The following is a 26,300-nucleotide window of genomic DNA, read 5'->3' as shown; positions in this document are numbered from 1 at the left end:
CAGTTGCATGCACTTGCTCTTGAATATCTGCAGAAGTAGCAGCACTGCAGCACATACATGCAAGCAGCTCCAGCCCCTCCCATGCATGAAGATTAAAAGGTGTGGCATTGCATCATCAACTGCAATGATGGCAGCAAGAAGACCATGTGAGAAAGAAGCTTAACTTTTTCTTTACTAATCAGCAATATATGATAAACTTGCTGACAGAAAGTTGTTGCCTTCATGTATTTGAGATAGTATAGGTACTTTAGTACCTATAGCCCACTAGGTTGTCGCTCCAGCGCTTCACAAACAAGAACCAGGACAACTGTAACTCTTCACCAAGTAAGATTTAAAGAAATCTATTCATATCTTTTGAAGGCCATGTTCTTATCTACTGGAAAATGCTACCAGCTATCTCTAGAGTGCCAAAACAATGGAACTTGACTCAAATACTCGATTTTCTGACTTTGAAGCTTCTTGTACCTAGCGCTGATATTTGAGCAAAACAAAACAGTTAAGCAAGACTTTTCCACGAAAAAAAGAAAGATCTAGGAGCTTAGAACATGCTATGCTAAAGTTATAGTTTATTAAAGACAAAATTCGCTTGTACAGAATGAATGAATGACAGACACACACAACAACTACCTATACCTCGCGTAGGCGAGGCCAAAAATATTACATGTACAAGTATGTGGATAAAATATTGGTCATTATTGTGCTTTGTCATTATTAATTTTAATTTCATTTTAGTATCATTTTTGTCTCATTCCAGTAGCCATTTACTGTCTCACGTTACTTTAGGAGAATGAGTACTTCCCTGCAATATACTATGCTGGACTTGGCAATGCATTTGAACTACATTATTACTATTTCATCACAAAGAATTTAAAATGAAATGAAGGAACAGATAATAGCATAAAAATTGTACCCTATTGCAGTTTGTCTGGTCAAAATTTGTTCCTTTTGTTCTACAAAAATGAAAACTGTATGGTGCAAGAATGGGGTATGGTAATGAAACAAAGAAGACACTTTGTTAATAACTGATGTGCTGCATCATTATTCAGTTTCATTCATTGTGATTCAATTTTATCTTAGTATCACTTTTGTTGCATTTTAGCCACTTATTGGATTTGCTACAATTGCATGGTGAGTGCAACCAACAGGCCCACATGTCATAAGTAAAGTGGGTGGGAGAAAAGTAAGCAAAATGGAAGCTTAAAAAGGGAAAGTTTTGAGCTTTCTAGCAGCAAGAAGTTAAAACAATCTAAAAATAAGAATAACACTAAGAATATTAAAACAAATAAAACTATAAACTACAAAGTCAAAATAAGCCATTGACACACACACACGCACACACACATCACTACTTAATGTAAATCTCATAATAGCTAACAGGAACATCTTCATTATTAGTTCCCTCATCTCCACACACCCTCAACTCAATATAGTCAGTAGTGGTAGTGCTACCATAGTCTCTGTGAAACCATGGGATACCAGGAACATTACAACAAGGTGATGCAACAGATCGACAACCTTGACCATCCCAGAGTGGATCAGATGTGTAGAGAATATTTGTTGTACCAATACCACTATTCCCTGATTCACAGAAGTAGCAATTACCAATAAAAGACTGCACTGATAATGTACTACCAGTACTACATGGACATGAATTAGAATGTAAATCACTAAACCCAGCCATTAGTGTCCAGACATGCTGACGAGGAGACCCACGAGTGATACTAACACCATCAACATAATCAGCATTCAAATTATTGTGATTAGAATCCTCATGTACTGCATCAGGTGAACCATATTGATATCCAGTTACTCTACCACACACCTGAGAATAACTGATACCATTAGATGGGAACTGAACTGATACACAACTGCCTCCACTCGATGTTGCTCTACCACAAGCTCTAACTTCTCCTGACTGGTACAGTCTAAACCCAGAAGGACAGTTCACTGTAGAGTCACTCATATCCAGATATGCTAGTCTTGTCCATCCTCCTCCTGAACCACACAACTCCTCCATATTACAGTAAGCAGTATATGCTGATCCATTAGCTGATGCTAATGCATAATAACCTGATGGACTGATAGGTAATAGTTTTTTGATCTGCTGGCAAGATGCTAAAAAATTAAATGATGAATTATGTAACAATAAAAGCTGAACAACGGCTATTAATGTATCATCAACCACTCCAGCAGTAGAGGTACTGGTGTCTTGTATATTAGAGAGAGTATTAACAATGTTAATGAGCTTTTGTGCAGAATCTCTTGTAGTTTGTAAGATTTGTTCATCAAGTTCAGTGAAGTTGGTATTGTTCTGAAATAGTTGAAGGGTATTTCGTGATACACCATTAGCCCATTCATTGAAGTCAGGAAGGCTCCCTGTTACATTGCTGTTGACTTTATTGACTATATCATTAGCCCATTGAGCGAAGTTAGGATCTTCATTGTTACCAGCAGTAGCTTCAGTAGTAGCTCCAGTAGTACATGCTGCATCTCTTGTGGACATAATATGAACCAGTAGCAAGCAAAGGATGACCACCAGTAGTATCACTATCACTGACAGTAATACTGTGTCGATGATTGGTTTATTCCATGTTTTTGGCTCCTTGTCCTTCCTTTTCTTCATATTCTTAGGTTGTTCAGCTTTCCTTTCGTCAGTAGCTGAAACTCGACACAATTCATATACATTATGATCCTTGTTGATAGTGTCACGGTTTAGATCCTGATAAACTTGACTCTGCTCTCCTTCCATAGCTCGATAAGTAAATGATGATCTAGTCTCTTGATGACTGTGGGTTGATTGACTATGCTTACAATAACTATCACTAATGGGGTGATTTTTACAACTTGATTTGATAAAGTGTGTCTATACACTTATTAATGCATGGGAAGTTATTTTAGCTATAAATTAACAACAATAAATTGAACCTAGCAATCTTTGTCATCCAAACATAAATACATGTACATGGATACAAATACATGTACAAAAAGTGAAGAAGCGATGTGTAATATTTTTTTAGATTACGGTCAATTGCGCATTGAATAAATTAGCTACTTTACTAAACCTAAAAATTAAAACTATTTCATACTAAGAATATCACTAATAACATCAAACCAAGTAAAAATCGAACTACGAATAAAAATAAGAAACTACCAAACAAAAATAAGCCAATGACACACTTAAACACACACACTTCACTACTTAATGTAAATCTCATAATAGCTAACAGGAGTGTCTTCCCAAGAAGTTCTCTCATCAGCACACACCCTCAACTCAATATAGTCAGTTGTGGTAGTGTTACCATAGTCTCTGTGAAACCATGGGATACCAGGAACATTACAACAAGGTGATGCAACAGAAAGACAAGCTTGACCATCCCAGAGTGGATCAGATGTGTATAGAGTATGATATATAGTGCTACCAGTAATCCCTGATTCACAGAAGTAGTCACTACCAATATAAGACTGCACTGACACTGTACTACCAGTATTACATGGACATGAATATGATGAAGACAATGAATCACTAAAACCAGCCATTAGTGTCCAGACATGTTGACGAGGAGACCCACGAGTGATACTAACACCATCAACATAATAAGAATTGATATTAGTACGATAAGTAGAAATAGGAACATTAATGGCATCAGGCAGTCCATATTGATATCCAGTTACTCTACCACACACTTGAGAATAACTGATACCATTAGATGGGAACTGAACTGATACACAACTGCCTCCACTTGATGTTGCTCTACCACAAGCTCTAACTCCTCCTGACTGGTACAGTCTAAACCCAGAAGGACAGTTCTCTGTAGAGTCACTCATATCCAGATATGCTAGTCTTGTCCATCCTCCTCCTGAACCACACAACTCCTCCATATTACAGTAAGCAGTATATGATGATCCATTAGCTGATGCTAATGTATAGTAGCCTGATGGACTGGTAGGTAATAGGGCCTTTATTTGTTTGCATGATGTTAGAAAACCAAATGATGAGTTATACAACTGTGAAAGGTGTCTAGATCTAATGAACAAAAATGTATCATCCACCACTCCAGCAGTAGAGGTACTGGTGTCTTGTATATTAGAGAGAGTATTGACAATGTTAATGAGCTTTTGTGCAGAATCTCTTGTAGTTTGTAAGATTTGTTCATCAAGTTCAGTGAAGTTGGTATTGTTCTGAAATAGTTGAAGGATATTTTGTGATACACCATTAGCCCATTCATTGGAGTCAGGAAGGCTCTGGTTGACTTTATTAACTATATCATTAGCCCATTGAGTGAAATTAGGATATTGATTGTTAGCAGTAGTAGCTCCAGTAGTACATGTACATGGTGTATCTCTTGTAGACATTTGAGCTAGTAGCAAGTAAAGGATACCAACCTGTAGTATTACTACCAGTGACAGTAATACAATGATGATAATAACGATTGGTTTATTCCATGTTAATTCCTTGTTGTTCTTCTTCTTTATATTCCTAGGTTCAGTAGGTTCTTCAGCTCTCCTTTCTTTGGTAGCTGGCACTTGACACAGCTCATATACATTATGATCCTTGTTGATAGTGTCACAGTTTAGATCCTCATAAACTTGACTCTGCTGTGCTTCCATTGCTTGATAAGTGAATGATAATCTAGTCTCAAGATGACTGTGGGTTGATTGACTATGCTTACAATAACTATCACTAATGGAGTAATTTTTACAATTTGATTTCATAAAAGTGTGTCTATACACTCATTAATGCATGGGAAGTTATTGTAACTATAAATTAACAACAATAAATTGAACCTAGCAATCCTTTATTTGATAGTATTGTATCTTTGTTATCCAAACATAAATACATGTACATGGATACAAATACATGTACAAAAAGTGAAGAAGTGATGTGTAATATTTTTTTAGATTACGATCAATTGCGCATTGAATAAATTAGCTACTATACTAAACCTACTTGAGAATCAATACATATACCGTAGGTTGGGTTATACTTGCAGGTGCTTATTATTGCAACAATAAAGAATAAAAATTAAATACCATATGGCTATGGTAATTGCTGGGCGTGGAAAAATCGCAAAATAAGCAGCCGCAAATACATGTACATTGTATATCCAAACCTATCTCTATCTCTCCCTCCTTTTCTTACTTGTGTTGTCTCAATGGTAGGTTAATGACCAGGTGTATTTTACGCTGGGAGAGATAATCAGAAATACTCATCAACTGACGATTCGACTTTAAACCTGACGAGCCATTTTCACCAAACGGCCAATCAATTGCCTTAGTCTACAAGAGAGAAGAGATGATTAAACTTAAAAAAAGAAACTTCTCCTGAGCAAAATTGACAAATTTACAAGCACCAATATTTACATGTATATGTACATAAAAATAATGTAAATGCACATGTACTTCTGTGAATAAATATCCATTTAAACATACACAAGTACCTCAACTCCATGCGCTGAATAAAAGTCAGCTGTACCCAAAGAAGCATACAATGTATAATTCATTTCATTTAGTAATTTCACTGACTCCAATAGCTCAGATTTGTGCTGTAAAAGAACAAATATTAATCATAAAAAAATCCAAACATATTTTCTCACATTCTTCCATTTCTCCCTCTCATTACCTTGTAGCTCCCAATAGACAGTAGTACTGTCTTCTCTGGCAGTATAAACCCAGTGCTTAGTATTGCCTTGATGTATGCTTCATATCTGTCCTCACCAAAACAAGCCACTTCACCAGTACTGGCCATCTCCACTCCTAGCTTCACATCAGCACCAGCCAAACGAGAGAACGAAAACTGAGGCACCTGCAAAGATGTACACGTACAGCTTAAATCCACTTTTAATTTTAATTCTGCCAGTTTTTGATATCAGCATTAAAAGCATTACTGATAATTACAGTATGATACTATTAAGACCCTTCACTCATGCATGTATATGTACAATAGTGACTCCTACCTTGACTCCAACTCTCCCAAGGTTCTTAAAATTGATCGAGACAGGTTTGACTTTCTGACCAATGATCACCTGTGTTGCCAAAGAGACAAAGTCGACGTCAAGCGTCTTGGAGACAAAAGGGAAAGAGCGAGAGACCCTGAGGTTACACTCTATAACCTTCAACTGATTGTCCTTAGCTATCAACTGGATATTGAATGGACCTGTAGAGGGAGAGAGAGAGGAGAGGAGGAGAGAAAGAGAGAGGAGAAAGAGAGAGAGAGAGAGACGAAAAGAGAAAAAAGGTTCAAGTATATTATAAGTAATAACACTTGCCTGATACTGATAAAGCTCTTGCTATGGACTCGGTTATAGATCTGATCTTATGGACTGTCTCTTTATTAAGATCCTGTGCTGGTAATACTAACGTGGCATCACCCGAATGCACACCTGGAGAAACCAAAATATAAATACATGTACATGTACATGTACAATAGCATACCGGCATTCTCTACATGTTCACTAATTGCCATAGCAACAATGACACCATCACAGGCAACAGAATCAACATCAATTTCCTATAAATAAAATTATAATAAAAATTACATGTACCTTTATAAAAAATATTTCGTACATGTACATGTGTATTATTTATACCTTGGCATCTTGAATATACTTGGAAATAACTACAGGGTGATCCTTAGAGACAGCTACTGCATCATTCAAGTACAACTTGAGGTCGTGATTGGAATAAGCAACATTCATAGCAGCACCTAATCAACATCAACAACAATCATGTGACACTCACCTGACAATCACGTGACTATCATGTGCTTACCACTGAGGACATAGCTTGGGCGTACAAGACAAGGATAACCAACTGACTCACAAAACTCATTAGCAGACTAAGAGAAAGAAAGAGAAAAAAAGAATAAAAAATATAAGTACATATACATATACATTGAACTTTAAAGGTAACAATTTCATCTGTGATCTAGGAATTTAATGTTCCTTACTTCAATCTGTGTTAGTTCTTTCCAGCGAGGTTGTTGTACTCCGATTGTGTCAAGTAAACGTGAGAACTTGTACCGGTTCTCTGCACTGTCTATCATCTCTGGGGACGTGCCTAATATCCTAACCTACAAACCACATGACAATCACATGATATAAACACGTACATGTATCACATGACGATACAAGCAGGGTTTCCCACAAAGCATGCTTCATGAGCTGACAGTACTACAATACAGTACATAGGGACTTTGACCAAGTTTTTGAGAATCAAAAATTCACTGACAAGAAGCTACAGTACTAATATGCAAAAATCCTGTGGGAAACCCTGACAACAATAGATAGTATGTACCTTCTGGTGGTATAGAGGCATTGCTATATTATTAGGTAGCTGTCCTCCCATTGATAAAATGAGTCCTTCAGGCTGCTCAAGATCATATATGTCCATCACTGTCTCAAAAGAGAGCTCATCAAAATACAACCTCTCACACTCATCGTAATCAGTACTGACTGTCTCTGGGTTGTAATTAACCTGAACAGGCATAGATAATATTAATAATTTATTAGTGTATGATGCTGTTATCTTATTGTTATTACCATTATTGTCTTCTTTCCCAGTTTTCTTAATTCTCTGATGCAACCCACAGCACAAGAATCAAACTCAACTGAACTACCAATCCTGTACACTCCAGACCCAAGTACCATGATAGCCCCACCTACACATAATGCATGTATAAAATAACACATCATAATATAAATACAGTATAATGAAGCCCATTTTAATAGCACATAAAACGTACACATGTGCCAATTGTGGTGGTTTTTTATTAAACATTGGGTGGGAAACTTTTAATAATGTTGGTATAATTCTTTAACTATTAATGATGCTAATAATTTATGCATAGTATCTTTTAAAATCTCTTGCTAAATTTGCTAAAATTAGTACATGATAATAAATGTGGATTTTACAGGTGCTACTAACCAGGAAAGTCCAGATCATTCGTTTCCCCATTATAAGTCAAGTATAGGTAATTAGTGTGGGCGGGGTACTCAGCAGCAACTGTGTCTATTTGTTTGATGGAGGGAGTGACCGAGAGAGATTTACGGAGTCCTCTGATGGCTAGCTCTGTTGAATTTATAGAACGAGCAATCTGACGGTCGGAAAAACCCAGCTGCTTTGAATATAATAGCATTTCTTTATTGAGCGTCTGGAAAATAAAAAATTAATAAAACAATAACTAAATGGAGGTAAAAATTAAGGGGTAAACCTAAGCAAGCAAAGCAATAACTTTAAGTTACGTGTAGTTCTTGGCTTTCTTTATTACTGCCTATACCTGTTGATCGTGTTTTCCTAGCATGTTGTTACAGTCAATGATATTCTTCATTTTGTAAAGGAACCATTTGTCAATTCGTGTTAACTGGTATAACTCGTCAATGGAATAACCAGAGTCCAGTGCAGCTGCTACTGTAAAAATACGCTTGTCAGTCGGATGATTGAGATCCTGTGACAAATATAATTAATAATAAATGATAATAAAATAATAAAGATTTACTTCTTTTCTAAGTTGTAAGAATTTAGGATCAAATCCAAGGCAAGACTCATTGACCATTCTTAGTGCTTTCTGCAGTGCCTCCTCAAATCTTAAAAATAATAATAATCATAAAATAATTTAAACATCTTACAATCTGAGCTCACTTTCTTCCAACTGCCATAACTTCTCCAACGCTCTTCATGCTGCTACCAATCTCAGTGCTGACGTGGGTAAACTTGGAAAGATCCCAACGCGGTATCTATAACAATAACAAAAACAGTGAAAACACCAGCTAATCGAAAAAGCACCAAAAACATAACATGTAGGCAATACATGTATCCGAGCACTTACTTTCACAACGACATAATCCAGGGATGGTTCAAAACAAGCCGTAGTTGCTGTGGTAACTGAGTTCCTTAGTTCCGGCAGGGGGCGTCCCAGTGCTAGTTTAGCAGCAACGTAAGCGAGGGGATACCCAGTGGCCTTTGAAGCAAGGGCAGAGCTACGGGAGAGACGAGCATTCACCTCAATGATGTAATACTAGAGAGAGAGAAAAAAACCAATCACAAAATAATAAATAATATAATAAAAATAAAATTTAGAAATAAAGGTTTTACATATATTTTAATGAAAAATAGATGTACATGTAATGTATAAATGGGTGTGTCTTATAGTGGGTGTGTCCTTACCTGTCTAGAGTCGGGACTCAGGGCATATTGTATGTTGCATTCTCCGATGACCCCAAGGTGACGTACGGTTTTAATGGCAACGGATCTCAATAGGTTATACTCGTTATTGGTCAGCGTCTGAGATGGAGCAACCACAATGGACTCACCTGTATGGATACCAAGGGGATCTAGATTCTCCATATTGCATACCTAGAAGATATAATTTTTTTAAATATTAAAATATTTTTAAAAAATTTAGTTGTGTCTTACGGTGATGCAGTTATCATATGCATCTCTAACGACTTCATACTCGACTTCTTTCCATCCCTTCAGACTCTTATCAATGAGAACCTGACGAGATATGAGGAAATGTGATTTCTATGTATACATGTATGGTTTTTTTCCAAAAAATGGCCAAAAAATCACCCCCCAATTTTTATTACATTTTCTGATACATATTGATGTCCTTATGCTGTATAGAAGGTTTGAGCTGATTCCGACTTCAATTTTTCAAGTTACGGCCATTTTAAAAAATAGGCCAAAATCTGAAAAAAATCCCTGTACTATAGCCCATGGTTTTTTCCAAAAAATGGCTCCAAAATTACCCCTAATTTTTATTACATTTTCTGATACATATTGATGTCCTTATGCTGTGTAGAAAGTTTGAGCTGATTCCGACTTCAATTTTTCAAGTTACGGCCATTTTAAAAAATAGGCCAAAATCTGAAAAAATCCCTGTACTATATATAGCCCATGGTTTTTTCCGAAAAATGGCCAAAAAATCACCTCCAATTTTTACTATATTTTCTTATACATATTGATGTACTTATGCTGTGTAGAAAGTTTGAGCTGATTCCGACTTCAATTTTTCAAGTTACGGCCGTTTTAAAAAATGAGCCAAAATCTGAAAAAATCCCTGTACTATAGCCCAGGGTTTTTTTTCCAAAAAATGGCTAAAAAAATCACCTTCAATTTTTATTACATTTTCTGATACATATTGATGTACTTATGCTGTGTAGAAAGTTTGAGCTGATTCCGACTTCAATTTTTTGAGTTACGGCCACTTTAAAAAACGAGACAAAATCTGAAAAAATCCCTGTATTATAGCCCATGGTTTTTTTCAAAAAAATGGCTCCAAAATCACCCCAAATTTTTATTACATTTTCTGATACATATTGATGTACTTATGCTATATAGCAAGTTTGAGCTTGTTTTGGACAAATATTTTTCGAGTTATGAGCAATTTAAAAACAAGCCAATTAATTTTTAGGGAAAAAAGCAAAGGCTATAGCACATGGAATTTCCCAAAAAAATTGGCTTTAAAATTATGAGCATTAAAAACAATTCTGTTAATGGACTTTTTTATTTTCAATAATTGTATAAACAATCCTTACCTGGCTAGTATGTGCGAAGGCTGCGGACACCAAAGTCTCCAGTTCTTGTACGTTAGAAGCAAACCCAGATCCCAACCCACCCAGAGCATAAGCAGCTCTCACTAGTACAGGATAACCCAAAACCTCTCCAGCTTTAACAGCCTATTACACACATCACATGACACTATCACATGACCATCACGTGATCATACCTCCTGCACTGAATAAGCAGCTCTGCTGGGCGCTACTGGTTCATTAATCTTCTTGAGCTCTTCCGCAAATAACTGTCTGTCTTCAGTCAGCTCTACTGCTTTAGCTGGAGTACCTAATACTTTAATGTTGTATTGAGATAATACTCCGGCTTTTTCTAGTTTAACTCCACAATTGAGAGCTGTTTGACCACCGAATGAAAGCAGTATACCATCAGGCCTCTCATTACGAATTACCTGTATTAAAATTGATACTGATTCTAACACTGATACTGATACTAACACTGATTTGATTTAAAATTGATTAACAATAGTATCATATTAATAACTATTATAATCATAATGATACAATGCATCTTACCTGAGTAACATAATCTGGAGTGATTGGTAAAAAATAAACTTTATCAGCGAGTCCTTTAGATGTCTGAACGGTAGCGATGTTCGGATTAATCAACACACTTCTGATCCCTTCCTCTCTCAGTGCCTTTATAGCCTAAAGAAGAGAGAGAGAGAGAGAAAATACATGCACATGTACATGTACATTATAATGCTATTACTTGAGATCCAGAATAGTCAAATTCTCCAGCTTGACCAATTGATAAACCACCAGATCCCAATATCAGGACCTACAGAATACATGTACATGAAAATGTAGAACATCATGCACATAGTACAGTACATAATATTACATATATATACTTATACTTATACTACACATACATTACAATACATACATTGTACATGTACATGTATAATGCTAAGGATCACCCACTCACTTTCTTCAGATTGTCCCTAGTCATTCTTATTGGTGCTGGTACTCCGTTAGGTACTGACCCGCCTAATGGAGAGTTTCCTAGTGACCCAAGAAACTCGTCCAGTTTCTCACGGAGTGGGACTCCACCCTGTCTGTTCTTCCTCTCCTTACAAGCATCAAGAAACACGTCAAAGAGACCCTCCAGATCCCTTGGTCCTCCCATATGCTCCGGATGAAACTGAACACTGAAGTAAGGATCCCTCTTGTGGACGAGACCTTCGTTAGAATTATCATTAGCATTAGTGAAAAGTATCGACCAATCAGGAGGTAGGTTGCTATCGGTGACGGCGAATCCATGATTCTGTGTCGTGATAAAGCAGCGACCGGAGGGTGGGTGAATGCAGGGAAGATTGTGACCACGGTTACCATACCTTTAAAAGGAAGGAATACAGCATTCAATTTAAGATGTGTATTATTATTCACTTCATTTTGTAAGAGGTTGTTCCAGCTGCTAGTGAGAGAAGCTGATGCCCTAAACATATACCAAACACTGGTACTCTGTGGCCCCCAGGGGGAGCTGGTTTTCTTAGTAGGGTCTGGAGATTTTTAATAGTCTCGGAACACATCCTAGGGTTCCCAGGACCATTGCTAAGAAAAAGACCATCAAAGTCTAAAAGAAAAAAATTAAAATGATACACAAGTATTACTATCTGGTGGGGTTTTCTAGCATCATAATGAAGCTCCTTTAACTTGATTCAAATACATTGTACATTTACAAGTAATAATATTCATTTTTCATACCGTCATCATTAAAGTTATAATCCCAGGGTACGACAGTTACGCTCGCCCCACGAGATACCAAGCACCTAATTTGATTATACTTGATACCAACATCGACCGCAAGGATGCGTAATCTATTAGAACCAGGATTATATGTAACAGGAGACTGTAAAGGAAAAGAGAAAGGGAGAGAGGAGAAATAAAATTTACACATTAATTCTTCACTGTACCTCAATTGAAACTTCTTTTACTAAATTTCTTTTGTTGGGATCTTCAAATTTCTCCCCCTCAGCGAACCCGTTCCCCTCGCTAATGCCCACCACATATCCCATCATGGTACCATGCTCCCTTATCTTCTGTGTCAAGGAGCGAGTATCAACACCTGTAAAAGGTCAAAGGTCAACATGTACATATGTAGTTTATGTACCATAAATCCCTGGAATGTTTTCTTGCTTGAGCCACTCCCCCAAAGAAAGCTCTGCCTCCCAGTGACTGTACTGCTCAGTGTAGTCACCGACTATCAGTGCACTTGCATGTATCATGTAAGATTCGAATGTTTTTAATAATCCGTGCTCGTCCTATAATTAATTAACAACTAATAAATATTTAATTAGCTAATATTAATTAACAAGTAATTAGACCCGCCCCTTTTATTACTTCTCCATCGTTTACCTTTTCCTTGCCAGGTACTCCATAGTTACCAATCAGTGGATAGGTCAATACCAGTATCTGTCCTCTGTAAGACGGGTCAGTCAATGATTCCACGTATCCGACCATTCCAGTCTGGAACACTGCATATTGAGGTGTGAATATAAAGATGGCGATCAATAAGGAGCTTGGGCTACATGCCAGGACTTACCGACTTCCCCTGGAGTGTCTCTTTGAGCTCCAAACCCCCAGCCCGAGTAGACCGTCCCATCTTCTAGCACTAACTGAGCTGGCCTTCTCGACATTGCAGCAAGCAACAAGCATGTGCAGCACTAAAGATTACACGTGGTTGGAGTAGTATCCGGAGGTTTCCTAAACCGATTATTATTAACCTGACCACACCTATTTTGCAGATCCAGCCCCTCCCACTTCCAGCACTTTTGGCTGCATTCATGAGTTTATTTTTAATAATATTTAATGAAAAAATTAAAATAACAAACACATGTACTTTTGCAAGCACTAATTACTCAGTAAATAAATCGACAACAGATTCTCTATCACAATGGTCCAGGTCCACAATACTGCTAGTTACCATTCTCCGAGAACTTGAAATTACTGCTTCAAAAGTTTCCTTTTCTTCAAGTTCAATTGTTGGAACTGTAGTATCAGCAGCTGGAACTTTCTCCTTTAAAACCTTCTTTTTATATGCATTTAGTTTTTCCATAGCATCTTCAAACCATTTGGTTGATCTCAGTTTTAGGTACACATGATAGATGATGACTATTACAAAACTGAGCTCAAAAACAATGAGCCATACATTAAACCAATTGCTCGATCCCTCATCACTAGCAAAAGCAAAGGTAAAGGCTATCACCATGCTCAAATTGAGCAAAAACCATGCCTCTATGAAATTATTAAGACCCTTTCTATACACTCCTCCCAACGAATAAGCCAATGTGAGCAGTATCACAACTACTGTTAAAATCCCACTCAATAAATGAGCCCTGTTAGTATTATAGTCATTCACAAAGCTGCTATACACCAGTACAGGAAGTCGTGATGCTACAAACAGGCCAGGCCAGAAACGATAGTTGTCTTTCAATGGACCGCAATAAGCATCAATGACTGGCTTTAGGTGATTCCAAATTCGACTGAAACCTCTGCAGCCGGATAGATACTTTTCAATGAGCTGATTAAAGAGGAGGAATATCGTATAAGGGACGATAAAGAAAACAATGACAAGTAAAGCCAATGTGAGCAATGCTCCATGCTTCCCTGCACCGTAATGTACAGTAGGATCCTCAAACCACAGTGAAATGGACCTGGTGCTATCATTAGTGCAATGAAGAGTGACACTTCGTCGCTGTAAAATGAAAATACAAGTGCGGACTATTTTTGTATAAGATAGAAGCATGAGAGTAGCCAGTACAGGGACAGCATTCCTTGTGGTGCTGACCAGCCTTGATATCCTGTTGTCACATTTCCCTAGCATTATAATGACTATGATAATTAGCCACAAATATGCAGGGAACAAAAACTGAAGCCATTCCTTGGCATACCTATCCATTCCGTTGTATAGGCAGGTCTCAACTCCAAAGTCTAAGTTGATCCATGAGAGTATTTGGTGTAGAACTGGTGCAACTCCTTCTGGCGACAGCACTGGCTCATACAACTTAATAACATTGGCATAGAACAATAGGCCGTTCAGTGTACCCACTGATACTGTTAAATTGAGAACAATTAGCATCACAACCAGTAGTATACCCATAATGCCAAATAAAGGAATCCAGCCTAACAATATTAAACTGTTATTGCATTTCCCGCAATTATTTGAACCCATAAGAAGACTATAACCATCTCTGCAGCCACCACAGAGTCTCCCTGACCTATTATTGACACATTGTGCATCAGTGTCATTCAATGTAAATGTAACACTGTCACGTGAGCAAAAAATAAAGCATGACTCACCAATTATGCAGCTTTCAGGCTCTGCATGGCTAGCATTAGCAATTGGGTAGTAGCTTCCTATCCAGAACTGGCCTTGATGAGTGATTGAGAGAGTATTAATGTCACATGATATGTTATTCTGTCTCAGTCCACTGCTGCAGTTGCACTTTCCATTGGAGAGACTGAATCCTATGGGGCAGGGATTGACTGTGAAATTTAACCTAAGAACCACATTTGGTTGGAGCAATTCAGAAACAATGTTCTCATAATTTATCAGGATAGCCATTTCATTTTCAGTCACATTCTGACTCTCAGAACTATAAGTGTAATACCTTGTAGAGCATTTAGGGTCAATGGAAAAATCTTCACTTGTAGCAGGATCACCATTTAATGCTGCACGTATTGTGCCATCAGTAATAGAGTTGAATTGCAAGTTAGTATCAAAACCAAGCATTAATATAGAGAACTTGACCCTCTGCCCTGGGAATAGATACTGCTTTGGTATAGTTTTAAAGCAATCTCTCGTATGATTGAATGATAGATGGTAATCGATGCTTTCATTGCAATAACATAATTCTAAGGAATCTGTTGACTGTCTCACAGCATTATTTCCAAGTGAAGATGTGCAACTGTAATAGAGACAGATAGTAGGTATGTTATATATATCGTGTCCAACAACGCCTGCAGAATTGTTACTAAAGTAGTAAGTAGCATCAACTTGGAGGTACAGAGCCAAAGCCTCTAATGTACTTTGGACCACAACATCATTATAAATTCCGCCTCCTTTCACTGTAGCACGATTCCCAGTTACATTAACAATGGAGCCTTCGTGCAATACTAAACGACTGTTTTGATGTAGTACCAATGCTCCACCATTTTCTCCTCTGTTATTGATGAAGTTAAGGTTACCAATAATAAAAATGTGAGCACTTTCTAGCGTAAGTCCTGAATTTCGAGTCCCAGTGATTGTAACGTTAACAAAAAAAGCTGTATTAATATTACCAATAATGTTCCTATCATTATTACGAAGGACTGAATTGGATAAACCTACAGTAATGATAGAATCTGCTGCAGCTGTGACACCATCATCAAAGACTACCAAAAATCCAGATACGGTGTTGTCACTGATGTCACATGATTTGATATGTATGGCATCCCTGCTGTCGAAAGGAGAATCAAGTGATCCAATGATAACAACTCCATAGCGATTATTATAAAACCGAGAGTTTTCTATCACAGCAATCTCATATACGTCACCTAGTGCACTGTTTCCTAAAAACTCAATGCCAAGTTCATTTCTATTGAAAGGAGCATTGCCAGTGTCAACGTGTAATACAATTCCAGTCCCAGAATAGCCACCACTGCTTGTCATGTTGTTAATGCATAAAGTGTAAAGAGAATACCATAAATCAATGGCAGAGTTGTTTGAGAGCCTACTTCCAACTATAACAATGTTATTAAAGGTTATTCTCAAGAAGTATGAATCTCCGTTGTACATTAAAAGGAAGATCCCAGATTCTGGAGTGAGAGCATTTACATGCACATCAGTCACATTGAGATAATAGGATGGGATGTCATCAGATTCATTTCTCTCTACTATGTCATACTCAAATGTGGCGTCAGAGTTATGAAAAGTTGAAAAAGAAACCAATACATTGAGACTATTGTTGAAGAATAAGTGTGAGCCATGGACAGAAAATTTGGTAAAGACTAGATTGATCGAGTCCACAACAGTTATTCCGTAAGCCTCACCAACTTCCATATAGTTGTGAAATGATATTTCTTTAAAAGTAACAAGATTTCCCCCTAAAATGTAGATCCCACCTTCCTCTGTACAGTGTATTCTAACAGTACTCGCACTCCCAATACCTTGCATAGTGAAATTACTTATATAATGCAGAGAGAGAATACCATCCAGGGTGTGATTACCTTCCGTAAAATATAATACAGTGCTGTCCGGGATCGGATCAGAGAAGTCTTCAAGATATCCTGACAGGGAGTTGCATGGTTTTGGGACTGATTCTGGGCATTCCTCACTCACGTAGTAGCTCTCACTTGCAGAGGAATGGAGGAGAGCAAGAAGAATAGCAAAGAAAAGCGGGTTCATGTCACTGTATAGCCCTGGAATGAACAAAGCTTTAATTATAGCTTGTTATAGTAAGCTTGTACTGATTCAGCTCCACCCAAGCAATTATTTCTAGCTAGATCTAGCACCCACGTGTTTGCACGTGTACCAGCCCCGCCTCAAAACAATTATCAGCTGCTGCGAGAAAATGAGTGCGAACAGAGGGAACGAGTTCAAGAACCAAAAGGAGAGGAAGAGAGTGTTTACAAAGAACGAATCACTTAACAGGTTACGTGAAAAAAATCTGGCCATATTAAAAGAGATACACCAGGAGGAAGAATTTGTGGCAAGATGGACGGAACACAGAACCTTAACAAAAACAATAGAAGTGATAAATCATTTGGAATCAATTTGTACAAAGAAGGGATTAAAGTTACCCCAGTTATCCAAAAACTAGTACTAGACCAATAATACTATGTATCATATACACCATATTATGTATTAGGTCTTTATGTCATTTGAATCTTTTAAGACTTTTGTTTTTAGTGTGGATGACATATTTTGTTTATTACACGAATGTAAACCATTAGTTAAGGGGGCTAGTGCCTAAGCAAGCAAAGAAATGTCCATAAAAGCTGAAACTTAGCTAGTGTGAAACAGCTCTTATCCCATCCACGTGCGTGCACGTGGCACGTGCCCAAGCTCCACCTCAAAACAATAATCAGCTGCAGTGCAGATTCGTAAAATGAGTGTTTGTGTCAAAGAGCTAAAAAACCAAAAAGAAAGGAAGCGAGTACACAAGAAAAACGAATCACTCCAGAAACTACGAGAAATAATGATGAAAGAGATCCAGAAAGAAGAAGCAGTCGCCAGATGGACTGAACATAAAACTTTATCTAAAACCATTGATGTTATTAACAATTTGGAGATGAAAGTTGTAAGAAGAGGGCTAGATTTACCAAAGAACTACCACTAAACTAGACATTACATTGTTATTATCTTGTTAACATTTAATAGTTTTGACTTTTGAGCTAAGCAATCCTTTCGTACTACACAACAATACAGGAAAAAACTTTTTATTAAAAATATAGCATCATTTTTACTCTTGTCATTATTATTTTATTGATTTATGGAGTTTGTTATGGTGTCATTATCAGACACGACAGATCCATACTGCATGTGAGGAGACACAGAACCCAGACTAGTATGATACTCATCATCATCAAGCTGAGTATCATATTCAGAACTTTGTTGAACTTGAGCTCTAACAATTGCTGGACTATTCTTTGTCTTCAGACTTGCAGTAGGAGCATCATCTGTGGCTTCTTCTCCATTGCAGAATCGTGTACAATGGTATTTGATCAAGTGAAACTTCTTGTGTATAGAATAGGACAAACGTCTCATGATAACACGAGAAAAGAAAACGAATAGGACAGCATTTCCAAAGCCTTGAAGTGGATCGCAAAAGGCCTTTAAAATAAAACAATAGATTAAGTTTAGTTGCTATTAAAATACTCATAATGCTAAGATTTAAAATAAAGCCATGATGCTATCATTTTTACCTGCAATGGTAGTATATAGTAGTTCCCACCGAATCTAAAGCATTTTTCTGTTACACCGCAATAGTTGCTAGTGAAATTATCATAGTCATCATCGCTGTCACGGCAATGGTACGGGTCCATTGATAGAAAGTATCTGTAAGTGCCAGGTGCCCTCAGAAATACAAAGACTACTGGAATAATGAATAGTTTCTTTGATATTGCTTGAGAAAGAGCAGCTTGACTTGATGCCCTCTGCGAGACTCTGATATAGCTATCACTCTCCTTCTCTATGAGAGGTGGATAGGCACTCTGTATCTATGCATAGATAAAAGAAGGAATGATTCAAAGTTATTCATAGTTACTGTTATTCTTATAAAACTGTTATCTCTTATCAAGCATGCATGGAGAGCCCCTAAATTCTAAGAAATTCCACCCATGTACATTATGAAGAAAAGCCAACATTCTAATCCATGCATGAACGATGCATAATAAGTGACATGTACATTATAATGCTTTTCAATATTATTAATTACGTACTTTATTTGCATTACTGCTTTTACAGCAGAGTTTTCTATTGACCCAATAAATTGTTGAATAACAGAAAACAACGACAACATAAAACAAGAGCTCCCAGCCTTTCCCACAAACAGCTTCAAGCCATAGGTAAGTTCCATATGAGTAATTATTGAATCTTCCAGCACCATGAAAAGTCACAAAGCACCATCCTCCTGAAGTGCGGGAATCTGAGTTCCCCAGGACACCGAATGCAATAGCAGTCGTGCATATAGCAAAAGGGATGCTCCAAGCTGTCAGATTGAACAAAATTATTAATTTCCCACTCCATCTTGGCTTCTTGAAAACCAGTGCAATGACAAAGTAGAGGGCCAGGTAGGCCGTCCAAAAGAAAGAGGAGACGGGAAAGAAAGTTGTAAAATAGCTCATGATCGAGCAGAAACTATTGTATGAAGAGTTAATAAGAAGGTCGTCCTCTGAGTAATAGGAGATGTAGCCGGCGGACGAGACAAAGAAGCTCAGCCCTGTGCCAAGGTCAGCAATGGCGAGAAAAAACACAATTATCCTTGCTGTGGAGCTCCGGACGTCCTTCCATAGTATGAACGTTAGAATGATGAGACAGCTTCCAAAGATGGAGAGGGAAGAAGAGGCCAGAGTCAGAAAGGAAGAGACGAACTCAATAGTGCAGTTTGTCATTTTGGAACGAAGGGAGAAGCATGGGAGATGGTGTGAGAGACGCCCCCCTTTCACATAGCTATGAATCTAATCTACTAGACAAAAATAAAATTCTTTCAATCAAAGTCCACACAAATTTTAAAGTGCATAAGGATATGGGGAAGTACACTCAATCAATGCATGCATCATGCATTCAAAAAAACAAAAAAATTCACACAAAAAATACATGGAATTGTGTTCCTTAACTGGTAACAACAGTTGATCCGTAGAGTATCTTAGCTGACATTGCACTGTTGATGCTCTCAGATCCACTCTCATCCATACTATCCTCCCACCGTGCTGTAGGTGACGCTGCATTACTTTTCTTTCCTGTATTAGGACTGTATTTTACATAGAAGTGGTGATGCTCCTTAGTTATATTCTGTGGTGTACTCTTGCCACTGCTTGGTGGTTCAGCATTATTGCTAAATACTGTACTGTTCATTGGCTCTCTCGATCTCAAGTTTCTATAACCGCAGCAGCTGCATATTAGGACTTGAAGTCGCCTCATTATTACTTTAGATAAGAAAACAAAGAGTATAGCATTTCCAAAGCCTTGGAGTGGACCAAAAATTGCCTGAAAAAAAGACAGATAAAGACATAATTATTTTCACTTTCTTTCCCACCTGTATATATATGAAGTAGTAATTATAACCAAGCTTAAAGCATTCTTCATTCACTCCACAACCGGTATTCGAATCAGTAAAAGTTGTATTATTATCTGGCCCGCAAGCCTCAGACATTGAGAGGAAGTATCTATAAGTACCAGGAGCTCTGAGTGCTATGAAAACAATCGGAATAACGAACAACTTCCAATCAATTCGAGATGAAAACGTAGGACTTGAGGATATTTGAGACTCTTCTGAGTCATCAGATTTCTTTAGCTTCTTCCATAATTTCTAAAATGCAATAGTTTTAATCATCAATTAAAAATTATAATCATAAGTGAACAATGTATTGATTAGTGATTAGAAAGAGTACACTAAAGGCCTCCCCAGTCAATGTGACTGTTATGATAAACTATATCAAATCAATACAGGTGTACTATAGTAAATTATACAGTATAGTAAAACTAATGGTAATACTTACTCTCACAATATTACTATGTACACAGTAAATGGTAGAATAAGAGATAATGACAATACAAAAGAACAGCAACTCCCATCCTTTAGCACACAGTGCCTCCCAGGCTAGATACACTCCATAACTATAATGATAGCCCTTTGTACCATTTATCGACACAAAACACCAGCCAGCAGTATTACGATGATCGCCGATGGTGTTGTTAACAGTACTTGCTCCAAGTATACCGAATGAGACAGTGAAGATACATATGAGGAAAGGTATCGGCCAAGCGGTGAGGTTGAAAAAGATTATCAATTTGCGACTCCATCTTGGTTTCTTCATGACTAGGATTATGAAGAAGTAGATTGCAAGGTAGACTGTCCAAAAGAAGGAAGAGACAGGAAAGAATGTAGTAAAAAAACTTGTTACGGTGCAAAATTTAGAATAATTGAAACCAGGATGAGTATCATTAGGACCGGAAGACTTAATGAGATTGTAGTGAGCTATAAAACCAGCAGAAGAGACTAGGTAGCTCAGTCCAGTGCCAAGGTCAGCAAGAGCGAGAAAGAAGAGTATTATCCTTGCAGTGGATCTTCTCACGTCCCTCCACAGTATGAACGTTAAAATGATCAGACAGCTTCCAAAGATAGAGAGAAGTGAGGAGAGGAGAGTAGCGTAGGATGAATAATAGGAAGTGGTAGTAGCAAGCTTGTCGCAGCAATTCTTTGGGCAATCAATCGCCATGTTGGTGTCTTGATGATGTTGTAATTCCGTATATTATTTGTAAAATTGAAATCGATACAATTTTATACACGAAGGAACGAAAAACCACTCATTTATCAATTTTCCGTATATTTTATATTGCCAATATACGGAAAATGGAAAACGAGCGATTTTTCATTCCTTCGTGTATAAAATTCTATCAATTTCAATTTTACTAATAATACACGGAATCAATTATAGGCGGGGCTTGTAGTGAAAATGTCTGGAACCCAATCTACTGAGTCCAGTTCTCAACAAGGTCCATTCAACACACCCTTTAGCTTTGGAGGCCAAACTGCTCAGACTGGAGCCCAGACTACCTTTGGTGGAAGTGGTGGTGGTTTCTTTGGTAGTACTGCACAACAACAGCCACAACAACAACAACAAGGCTTTGGTTTACAACAACAACAACAAGGCTTTGGTTTACAACAACAACAACAACAAGGCTTAGGTTTACAACAACAACAAGGAGGTGGTGGTCTCTTTCAACAACAACAACTGCCACAACAATATTTTGGGCAGCAGCAGCCACAGCAAGGAGCCAATAATCAAGCAAACGGGCCCAAAGAAGCAAAAGGTGTTACATCAGACATCTTGGAATGGGTTGCAGGTAGCAATGGCAGCATACCAGAAGATGCTGTTGAAGGAGGATGGTGTAGCTCAACTCAAGAGCATTATTACATAGCAAGAGCTAAGGATGCTAGCACAGGTGGTGTCTATCCTGGCTATGTCCTGCCTAGCAAGAAATTATTCTACTTCGTGTCCAAGATGATTGATCAAAGGAGGAGGGGAAACTTCTACTTAGGAGGTGGAAATCAAATGCAAGTTGGTACGAATCCAAACTACAAGGTTCTTGTGAATCCAAATAAAGCTGAGACTCTCTCGTGGGTCTACTTGCATTTCAATCAAGGGTTTGGTTTATCTTCTATTATAAGGAACATTGTCCCAGTTAATGCATTGGAGGCTGGCTATGCCAACAATGGCTCTTCTCTATTCATTGGTCGTACGTGTAGTCACGCTACTGGTGACATTGTTCCTGGAGCAGTACATTCTAATGCATTAGTGTACACTGAAAATGAAGGTGTAGCTTCTCCTTCTATTAATTTTTTCGAAATTCTCTGTGTCACGAAAAAAGATGAAACAGCAAAAGCAAAAGATGTCTTCCTGTATGATATAAAGTACAAAATGGAGAACGCTTTTATAAAATGGTCTCAGGTTCCGCTTGAGAAGGCTGCCCTTGTCAATAAGAGTTCCGTAAAGCAGAAGATGTCCTCTAGCCACCAGCCAGGGATTCCCACTACATTTAAATGGACGGTCAATGGATCTGACATAATTGGAAACACAGAGGTATAATATGTATAAATACTGCAATGGTTTTTTACAGGGACTTTGGCCCAATTTTTGAGTAAATTTAAAAAATTTGTAAAAAATCCAAACTTGATCAGAATCAGTTCAAACTTTCAACACAACATAAGTACATGTATATGCATCAAAAAAAGTTATAAAATTGGACAATTCTCTCCTTGTCGTTTTGATGAAATTTGGCCAAAATTCCTGTACTTTAGTACACAGACTTTGGTCCAATTTTTGAGCAACTTAACAATCCATTGACAAGAAGCTAGATGTAAGCACTCAAAATCCCATGGAAAACCTTGATGCATATACTACACAACACTTTTCTAATGGGCATAAACATGAAGCCAAGTGTATCGATACTTTTCAATATAATATTACAGGTGCAGATAAAGGGACCTGTTCCCACAGTTTTTGGAGGCAATAAAAGCCATCGTCTCCACCTGCTTGATGGGCAGAGGTTTCTGAACCTACTTCCGACTGGACGAGGAGGTAAATAAAGACGTAATTACTTCCTCTAAAATATATAATTTTTTATGTTAAGGTATTGATAATGCAGTTTTTGGCGGCGTCGTAAACCCAGGTCAATATTCGTCTCCAAATTTATCTGGCATGTTTGTACCAACTCTTATCACAATGCCACTTGCTAATTGTCTCCAAATTGAGAACACAGCAGGTCAAGAATCATGTACTCTTGCTGTCCCACCATCTTGCAGAGTGATCCTTCAAATCCAAGGAATACAAGCAGAGCTATGCGTACCTTTTGAAGGAAAACTGAAGATAATTTATACCAATAACCATGTTGAGGATATCGATATTGAGGGAACGTATGATCATACAAGTATCAAGGGTACAGCAATGGCAGTGATGGATGAGAAACCAGTAGTGAACACTTAATCTGAGATTTGACATAATGTGATTTTTTTAGAAATATATTTTAATTTTTTGACAATAGACATAATTTTTTTATATTATTATTACCATTACTACTGGGTGGTTGTCGTAGTGTGCTTGATTTTGCTAAGTAATTGTCACATCTCTAACTTTCATTCATCGTGTCCTCCATTCTAGAGCAATCTTCTGCCTTTTTTCCCTCTTCCATTTTCTTTATTCTCTTTCCTTTCTCTACTTTGCCTCCACCTTCCTTCTCAATTTCCATCTTCCCCCCTCCTCCTTTCTCTGTCTCCATTTTCTTTGATCTCGAGTCAATGACGGGGCAACAGTCTAAAAACTCTTGAGAAACTGAAATACCCAAAACCTCTGGAATCATGTGAGGCTTTAGCCATAGAGCAAGTGGCGTACGACCCAAGGAATAATTAGCTTTTTTGTGAAAGAACAGGAAGCCATCAACAGGATAAGGAGAAGGCAAAGAAAGTATCCTAGTGATTGATTCTGGTGAGCAATCATGACGCTTCAGCGACACAAATTTGTACGGGTTAGTACGGGTTTGACGAGAGAGATCGAAATCGCACTCACTCAGTTTTGATTCCAACCAGTAGAATCTGAACTCAGCCTCACTGTCGTATATTGGGTGGCCTTTCCAACACATTAGATCAAGAATGTAGTAGGTTGAACTTTGAGAATCATAAAAACAATCTAAAATGGAGTACTCGGACGACTTGGGTCCACTCTTCTTGCAGCCACCAGGAATATGAGAAGGAAAGGAACTAATATAGTGTCCGGTGCGAGAATACACTGTTGTTACTCCTCTTGCGGCAACTACCAAGCATCGTTTAGCAATCGGGCATACGACCAAGTACCAGTTGTCGCTGAGATCGGGTGGGACGTCAACGAGCCACTCGGACAGCATGAGCTGGTTCCTGTAAGGGGCAGAACGTTTGGGACGAGCTGAGGCCGAGTCGACTTCGTCGTATCCTAAAATTAGAAAAATTTAATTAAAAATAGCAATTTAAAATGAAAATTTTTTAAATATTTTAATAAAGTTAGGTATGCATGAACATTAATATTGCTCTGACCTCCTTCATCCATTTCATCTTCATCATCGTCCACTGGCTCTCCCTCTGCTATCCGTCTAGAGTGATCAAGGAAGTTCTTTCTTCTCTGGGACTGCTCGGCCAGAGCTTTCCTTCTCCTGGATTCCTGGTCCCCGTATCCTTCTCTCTTGGCTTTATAGAGAGCAGCATGTGATGGGTAGAAACGAGAAGTGTCCAGAGGATCAGAAGCAACGGAGAAAGATTCTTGGAAGACATCCAAAAGGTCATCCATTTCAGCTCAGCTGTTATTAAGATAAGCTTGTAGGGCGTGGCATGCAAATAAACATAGCCACACCTCCTTTTATGATTTGAAGGTGTGGCTGGTTAGTATTGACGTTGGGGCGTGGCCACACGTTTCGCGAGCTTGAGGTGTGGTTATAATTCCACTAGCTCCACCTACTTATTAATTATTAATTAATTTCTTAATGAATTATTTTAATTAATTAATTTTATTATTATTATTATTACTATTCTTTTTTTTCTTTTTTTGCATTTTATCCAAAATAGGCTCATTTTACCGCTATTCACCCCATTACATGTAATAACAGAGCAAGGGCATGCAATCAATCCTTACCATCCAGAGCCGTTCCGGAGACAGCCGACGAGCTAGCTAAGGGAGAGGAGTGGGAGAGAAGGGTGGAACATGTGGATTATGTAATGTACATAATATACATTATTAACTCTCACACCACTACCTCACACTCAACCAACTTTAGTAGGCTTGATCCTGAGTCCAGATCCAGGTCCAGAACAGTCAGAACCTACTAAAGTGGGGGGGGGGTGGAGAGAGGGGTGGAACATGTGGATTATATACATGCACAATTATACATTATTAACTCTCACTCTACCTCACACTCAACCAACTTTAGTCTTCATCCTGAGCCCCTCCAGAGAACATCATCCTGTGTAGAATAAAAGCAGAAAAGCGCTTAAACAATAGAATAAGTAAGGATCAATAGGGACAGTGCTTTAGTACATGTAATGGGGTGAATAGCGGTAAAATGAACCATTTTATTATTAGCACTGTAATCAAGGTATTAGCAAGCAAAAGATACATTGTTACCATACACTGAAGGCTTGATATTGAAGAAGACTATCTGCACTCTGGCTTGAATCTGTGTAGAAATCTTAAGAAAAGGAAAATATAATGGTTATATATGTTAGATAAGGAAAATGTACATGTACATATGGTATGGATATCACAGAGAATTGCCCTTGATCCATTGAGTAATCTACATCAACCTAAAAATAATAAAAAATGTAAATTTACTTGTCATGTATTTAATTTCTGATAATAATAATAAATAAAAATAACCCCATAAAAATAATAATGAATAATATGCAAATGTGTGAAAGAATAAAGTGAGAACATTACCAAAATGCCAGTGAAAAGGCAAAAAGCAAAGCCACTCGTTTTTCCCCATTACATGTATTTCTCACT

General features: G+C 37.8%; 4 protein-coding genes across 6 annotated transcripts in view; 1 reads left to right on the top strand and 3 right to left on the bottom strand.

The window, feature by feature from the left end:
- LOC100635388 (CAD protein-like) overlaps positions 1–13,358 on the bottom strand; it is a 33,036-nt gene extending 19,678 nt beyond the window's left edge. The window contains exons 1-29 of the mRNA XM_019993455.1: positions 13,117–13,358; positions 12,930–13,048; positions 12,685–12,835; positions 12,488–12,639; positions 12,279–12,423; positions 11,961–12,147; positions 11,500–11,908; positions 11,281–11,349; positions 11,085–11,216; positions 10,727–10,960; positions 10,536–10,676; positions 9,412–9,492; positions 9,163–9,351; positions 8,825–9,013; positions 8,638–8,732; positions 8,495–8,582; positions 8,276–8,443; positions 7,924–8,149; positions 7,539–7,657; positions 7,294–7,473; positions 6,947–7,069; positions 6,769–6,835; positions 6,588–6,703; positions 6,433–6,508; positions 6,267–6,380; positions 5,955–6,154; positions 5,621–5,803; positions 5,439–5,543; positions 5,141–5,277 (exon numbers count right to left, since the gene is read on the bottom strand). Coding sequence (XP_019849014.1) covers positions 5,141–5,277; positions 5,439–5,543; positions 5,621–5,803; positions 5,955–6,154; positions 6,267–6,380; positions 6,433–6,508; positions 6,588–6,703; positions 6,769–6,835; positions 6,947–7,069; positions 7,294–7,473; positions 7,539–7,657; positions 7,924–8,149; positions 8,276–8,443; positions 8,495–8,582; positions 8,638–8,732; positions 8,825–9,013; positions 9,163–9,351; positions 9,412–9,492; positions 10,536–10,676; positions 10,727–10,960; positions 11,085–11,216; positions 11,281–11,349; positions 11,500–11,908; positions 11,961–12,147; positions 12,279–12,423; positions 12,488–12,639; positions 12,685–12,835; positions 12,930–13,048; positions 13,117–13,210 — 4,289 coding nt within the window. The 5' untranslated portion in view covers positions 13,211–13,358. The remainder of the gene's footprint in view (positions 1–5,140; positions 5,278–5,438; positions 5,544–5,620; positions 5,804–5,954; positions 6,155–6,266; positions 6,381–6,432; positions 6,509–6,587; positions 6,704–6,768; positions 6,836–6,946; positions 7,070–7,293; positions 7,474–7,538; positions 7,658–7,923; positions 8,150–8,275; positions 8,444–8,494; positions 8,583–8,637; positions 8,733–8,824; positions 9,014–9,162; positions 9,352–9,411; positions 9,493–10,535; positions 10,677–10,726; positions 10,961–11,084; positions 11,217–11,280; positions 11,350–11,499; positions 11,909–11,960; positions 12,148–12,278; positions 12,424–12,487; positions 12,640–12,684; positions 12,836–12,929; positions 13,049–13,116) is intronic.
- Positions 13,359–17,934: 4,576 nt separating this feature from the next.
- LOC109580382 (probable G-protein coupled receptor 157) lies at positions 17,935–21,533 on the bottom strand. Of its 3 annotated transcripts, none has more exons than XM_019993454.1 (5): positions 20,775–21,533; positions 20,312–20,584; positions 18,996–20,262; positions 18,480–18,773; positions 17,935–18,387 (listed from the first exon to the last, which is right to left on the bottom strand). In XM_019993454.1, the coding sequence occupies exons 3-5, from the start codon at positions 19,665–19,667 to the stop codon at positions 18,037–18,039; spliced, it is 1,317 nt and encodes a 438-aa protein (XP_019849013.1). In that variant the 5' UTR covers positions 19,668–20,262; positions 20,312–20,584; positions 20,775–21,533; the 3' UTR covers positions 17,935–18,036. The 3 variants fall into 3 exon arrangements, with proteins under 3 accessions (XP_019849013.1, XP_019849011.1, XP_019849012.1); XM_019993452.1 differs by having other exon boundaries at positions 20,775–21,529; XM_019993453.1 differs by having other exon boundaries at positions 18,480–18,767; positions 20,775–21,529.
- Positions 21,534–21,703: 170 nt separating this feature from the next.
- Positions 21,704–23,908, top strand: LOC109580381 (uncharacterized). Its single transcript, XM_019993451.1, has 3 exons — positions 21,704–22,859; positions 23,249–23,357; positions 23,410–23,908. Exons 1-3 carry the CDS (start codon positions 21,732–21,734, stop codon positions 23,760–23,762), a joined length of 1,590 nt encoding a protein of 529 aa, XP_019849010.1. The 5' UTR covers positions 21,704–21,731; the 3' UTR covers positions 23,763–23,908.
- On the bottom strand, positions 23,765–25,130 carry LOC100635263 (snurportin-1-like). The gene is made up of 2 exons (XM_003384314.2): positions 24,842–25,130; positions 23,765–24,740 (listed from the first exon to the last, which is right to left on the bottom strand). The coding sequence occupies exons 1-2, from the start codon at positions 25,089–25,091 to the stop codon at positions 23,905–23,907; spliced, it is 1,086 nt and encodes a 361-aa protein (XP_003384362.1). The 5' UTR covers positions 25,092–25,130; the 3' UTR covers positions 23,765–23,904.
- Between the last annotated feature and the right edge of the window lie 1,170 nt (positions 25,131–26,300).

The sequence above is a fragment of the Amphimedon queenslandica genome, unplaced genomic scaffold (assembly GCF_000090795.2).
Source record: "Amphimedon queenslandica unplaced genomic scaffold, v1.1 AMPQUscaffold_13495, whole genome shotgun sequence".
In the NCBI taxonomy this organism is placed as follows: domain Eukaryota; kingdom Metazoa; phylum Porifera; class Demospongiae; order Haplosclerida; family Niphatidae; genus Amphimedon; species Amphimedon queenslandica.
Note: the sequence above shows the minus strand (reverse complement) of the source record. Positions and strands in the feature narration are given on the sequence as shown.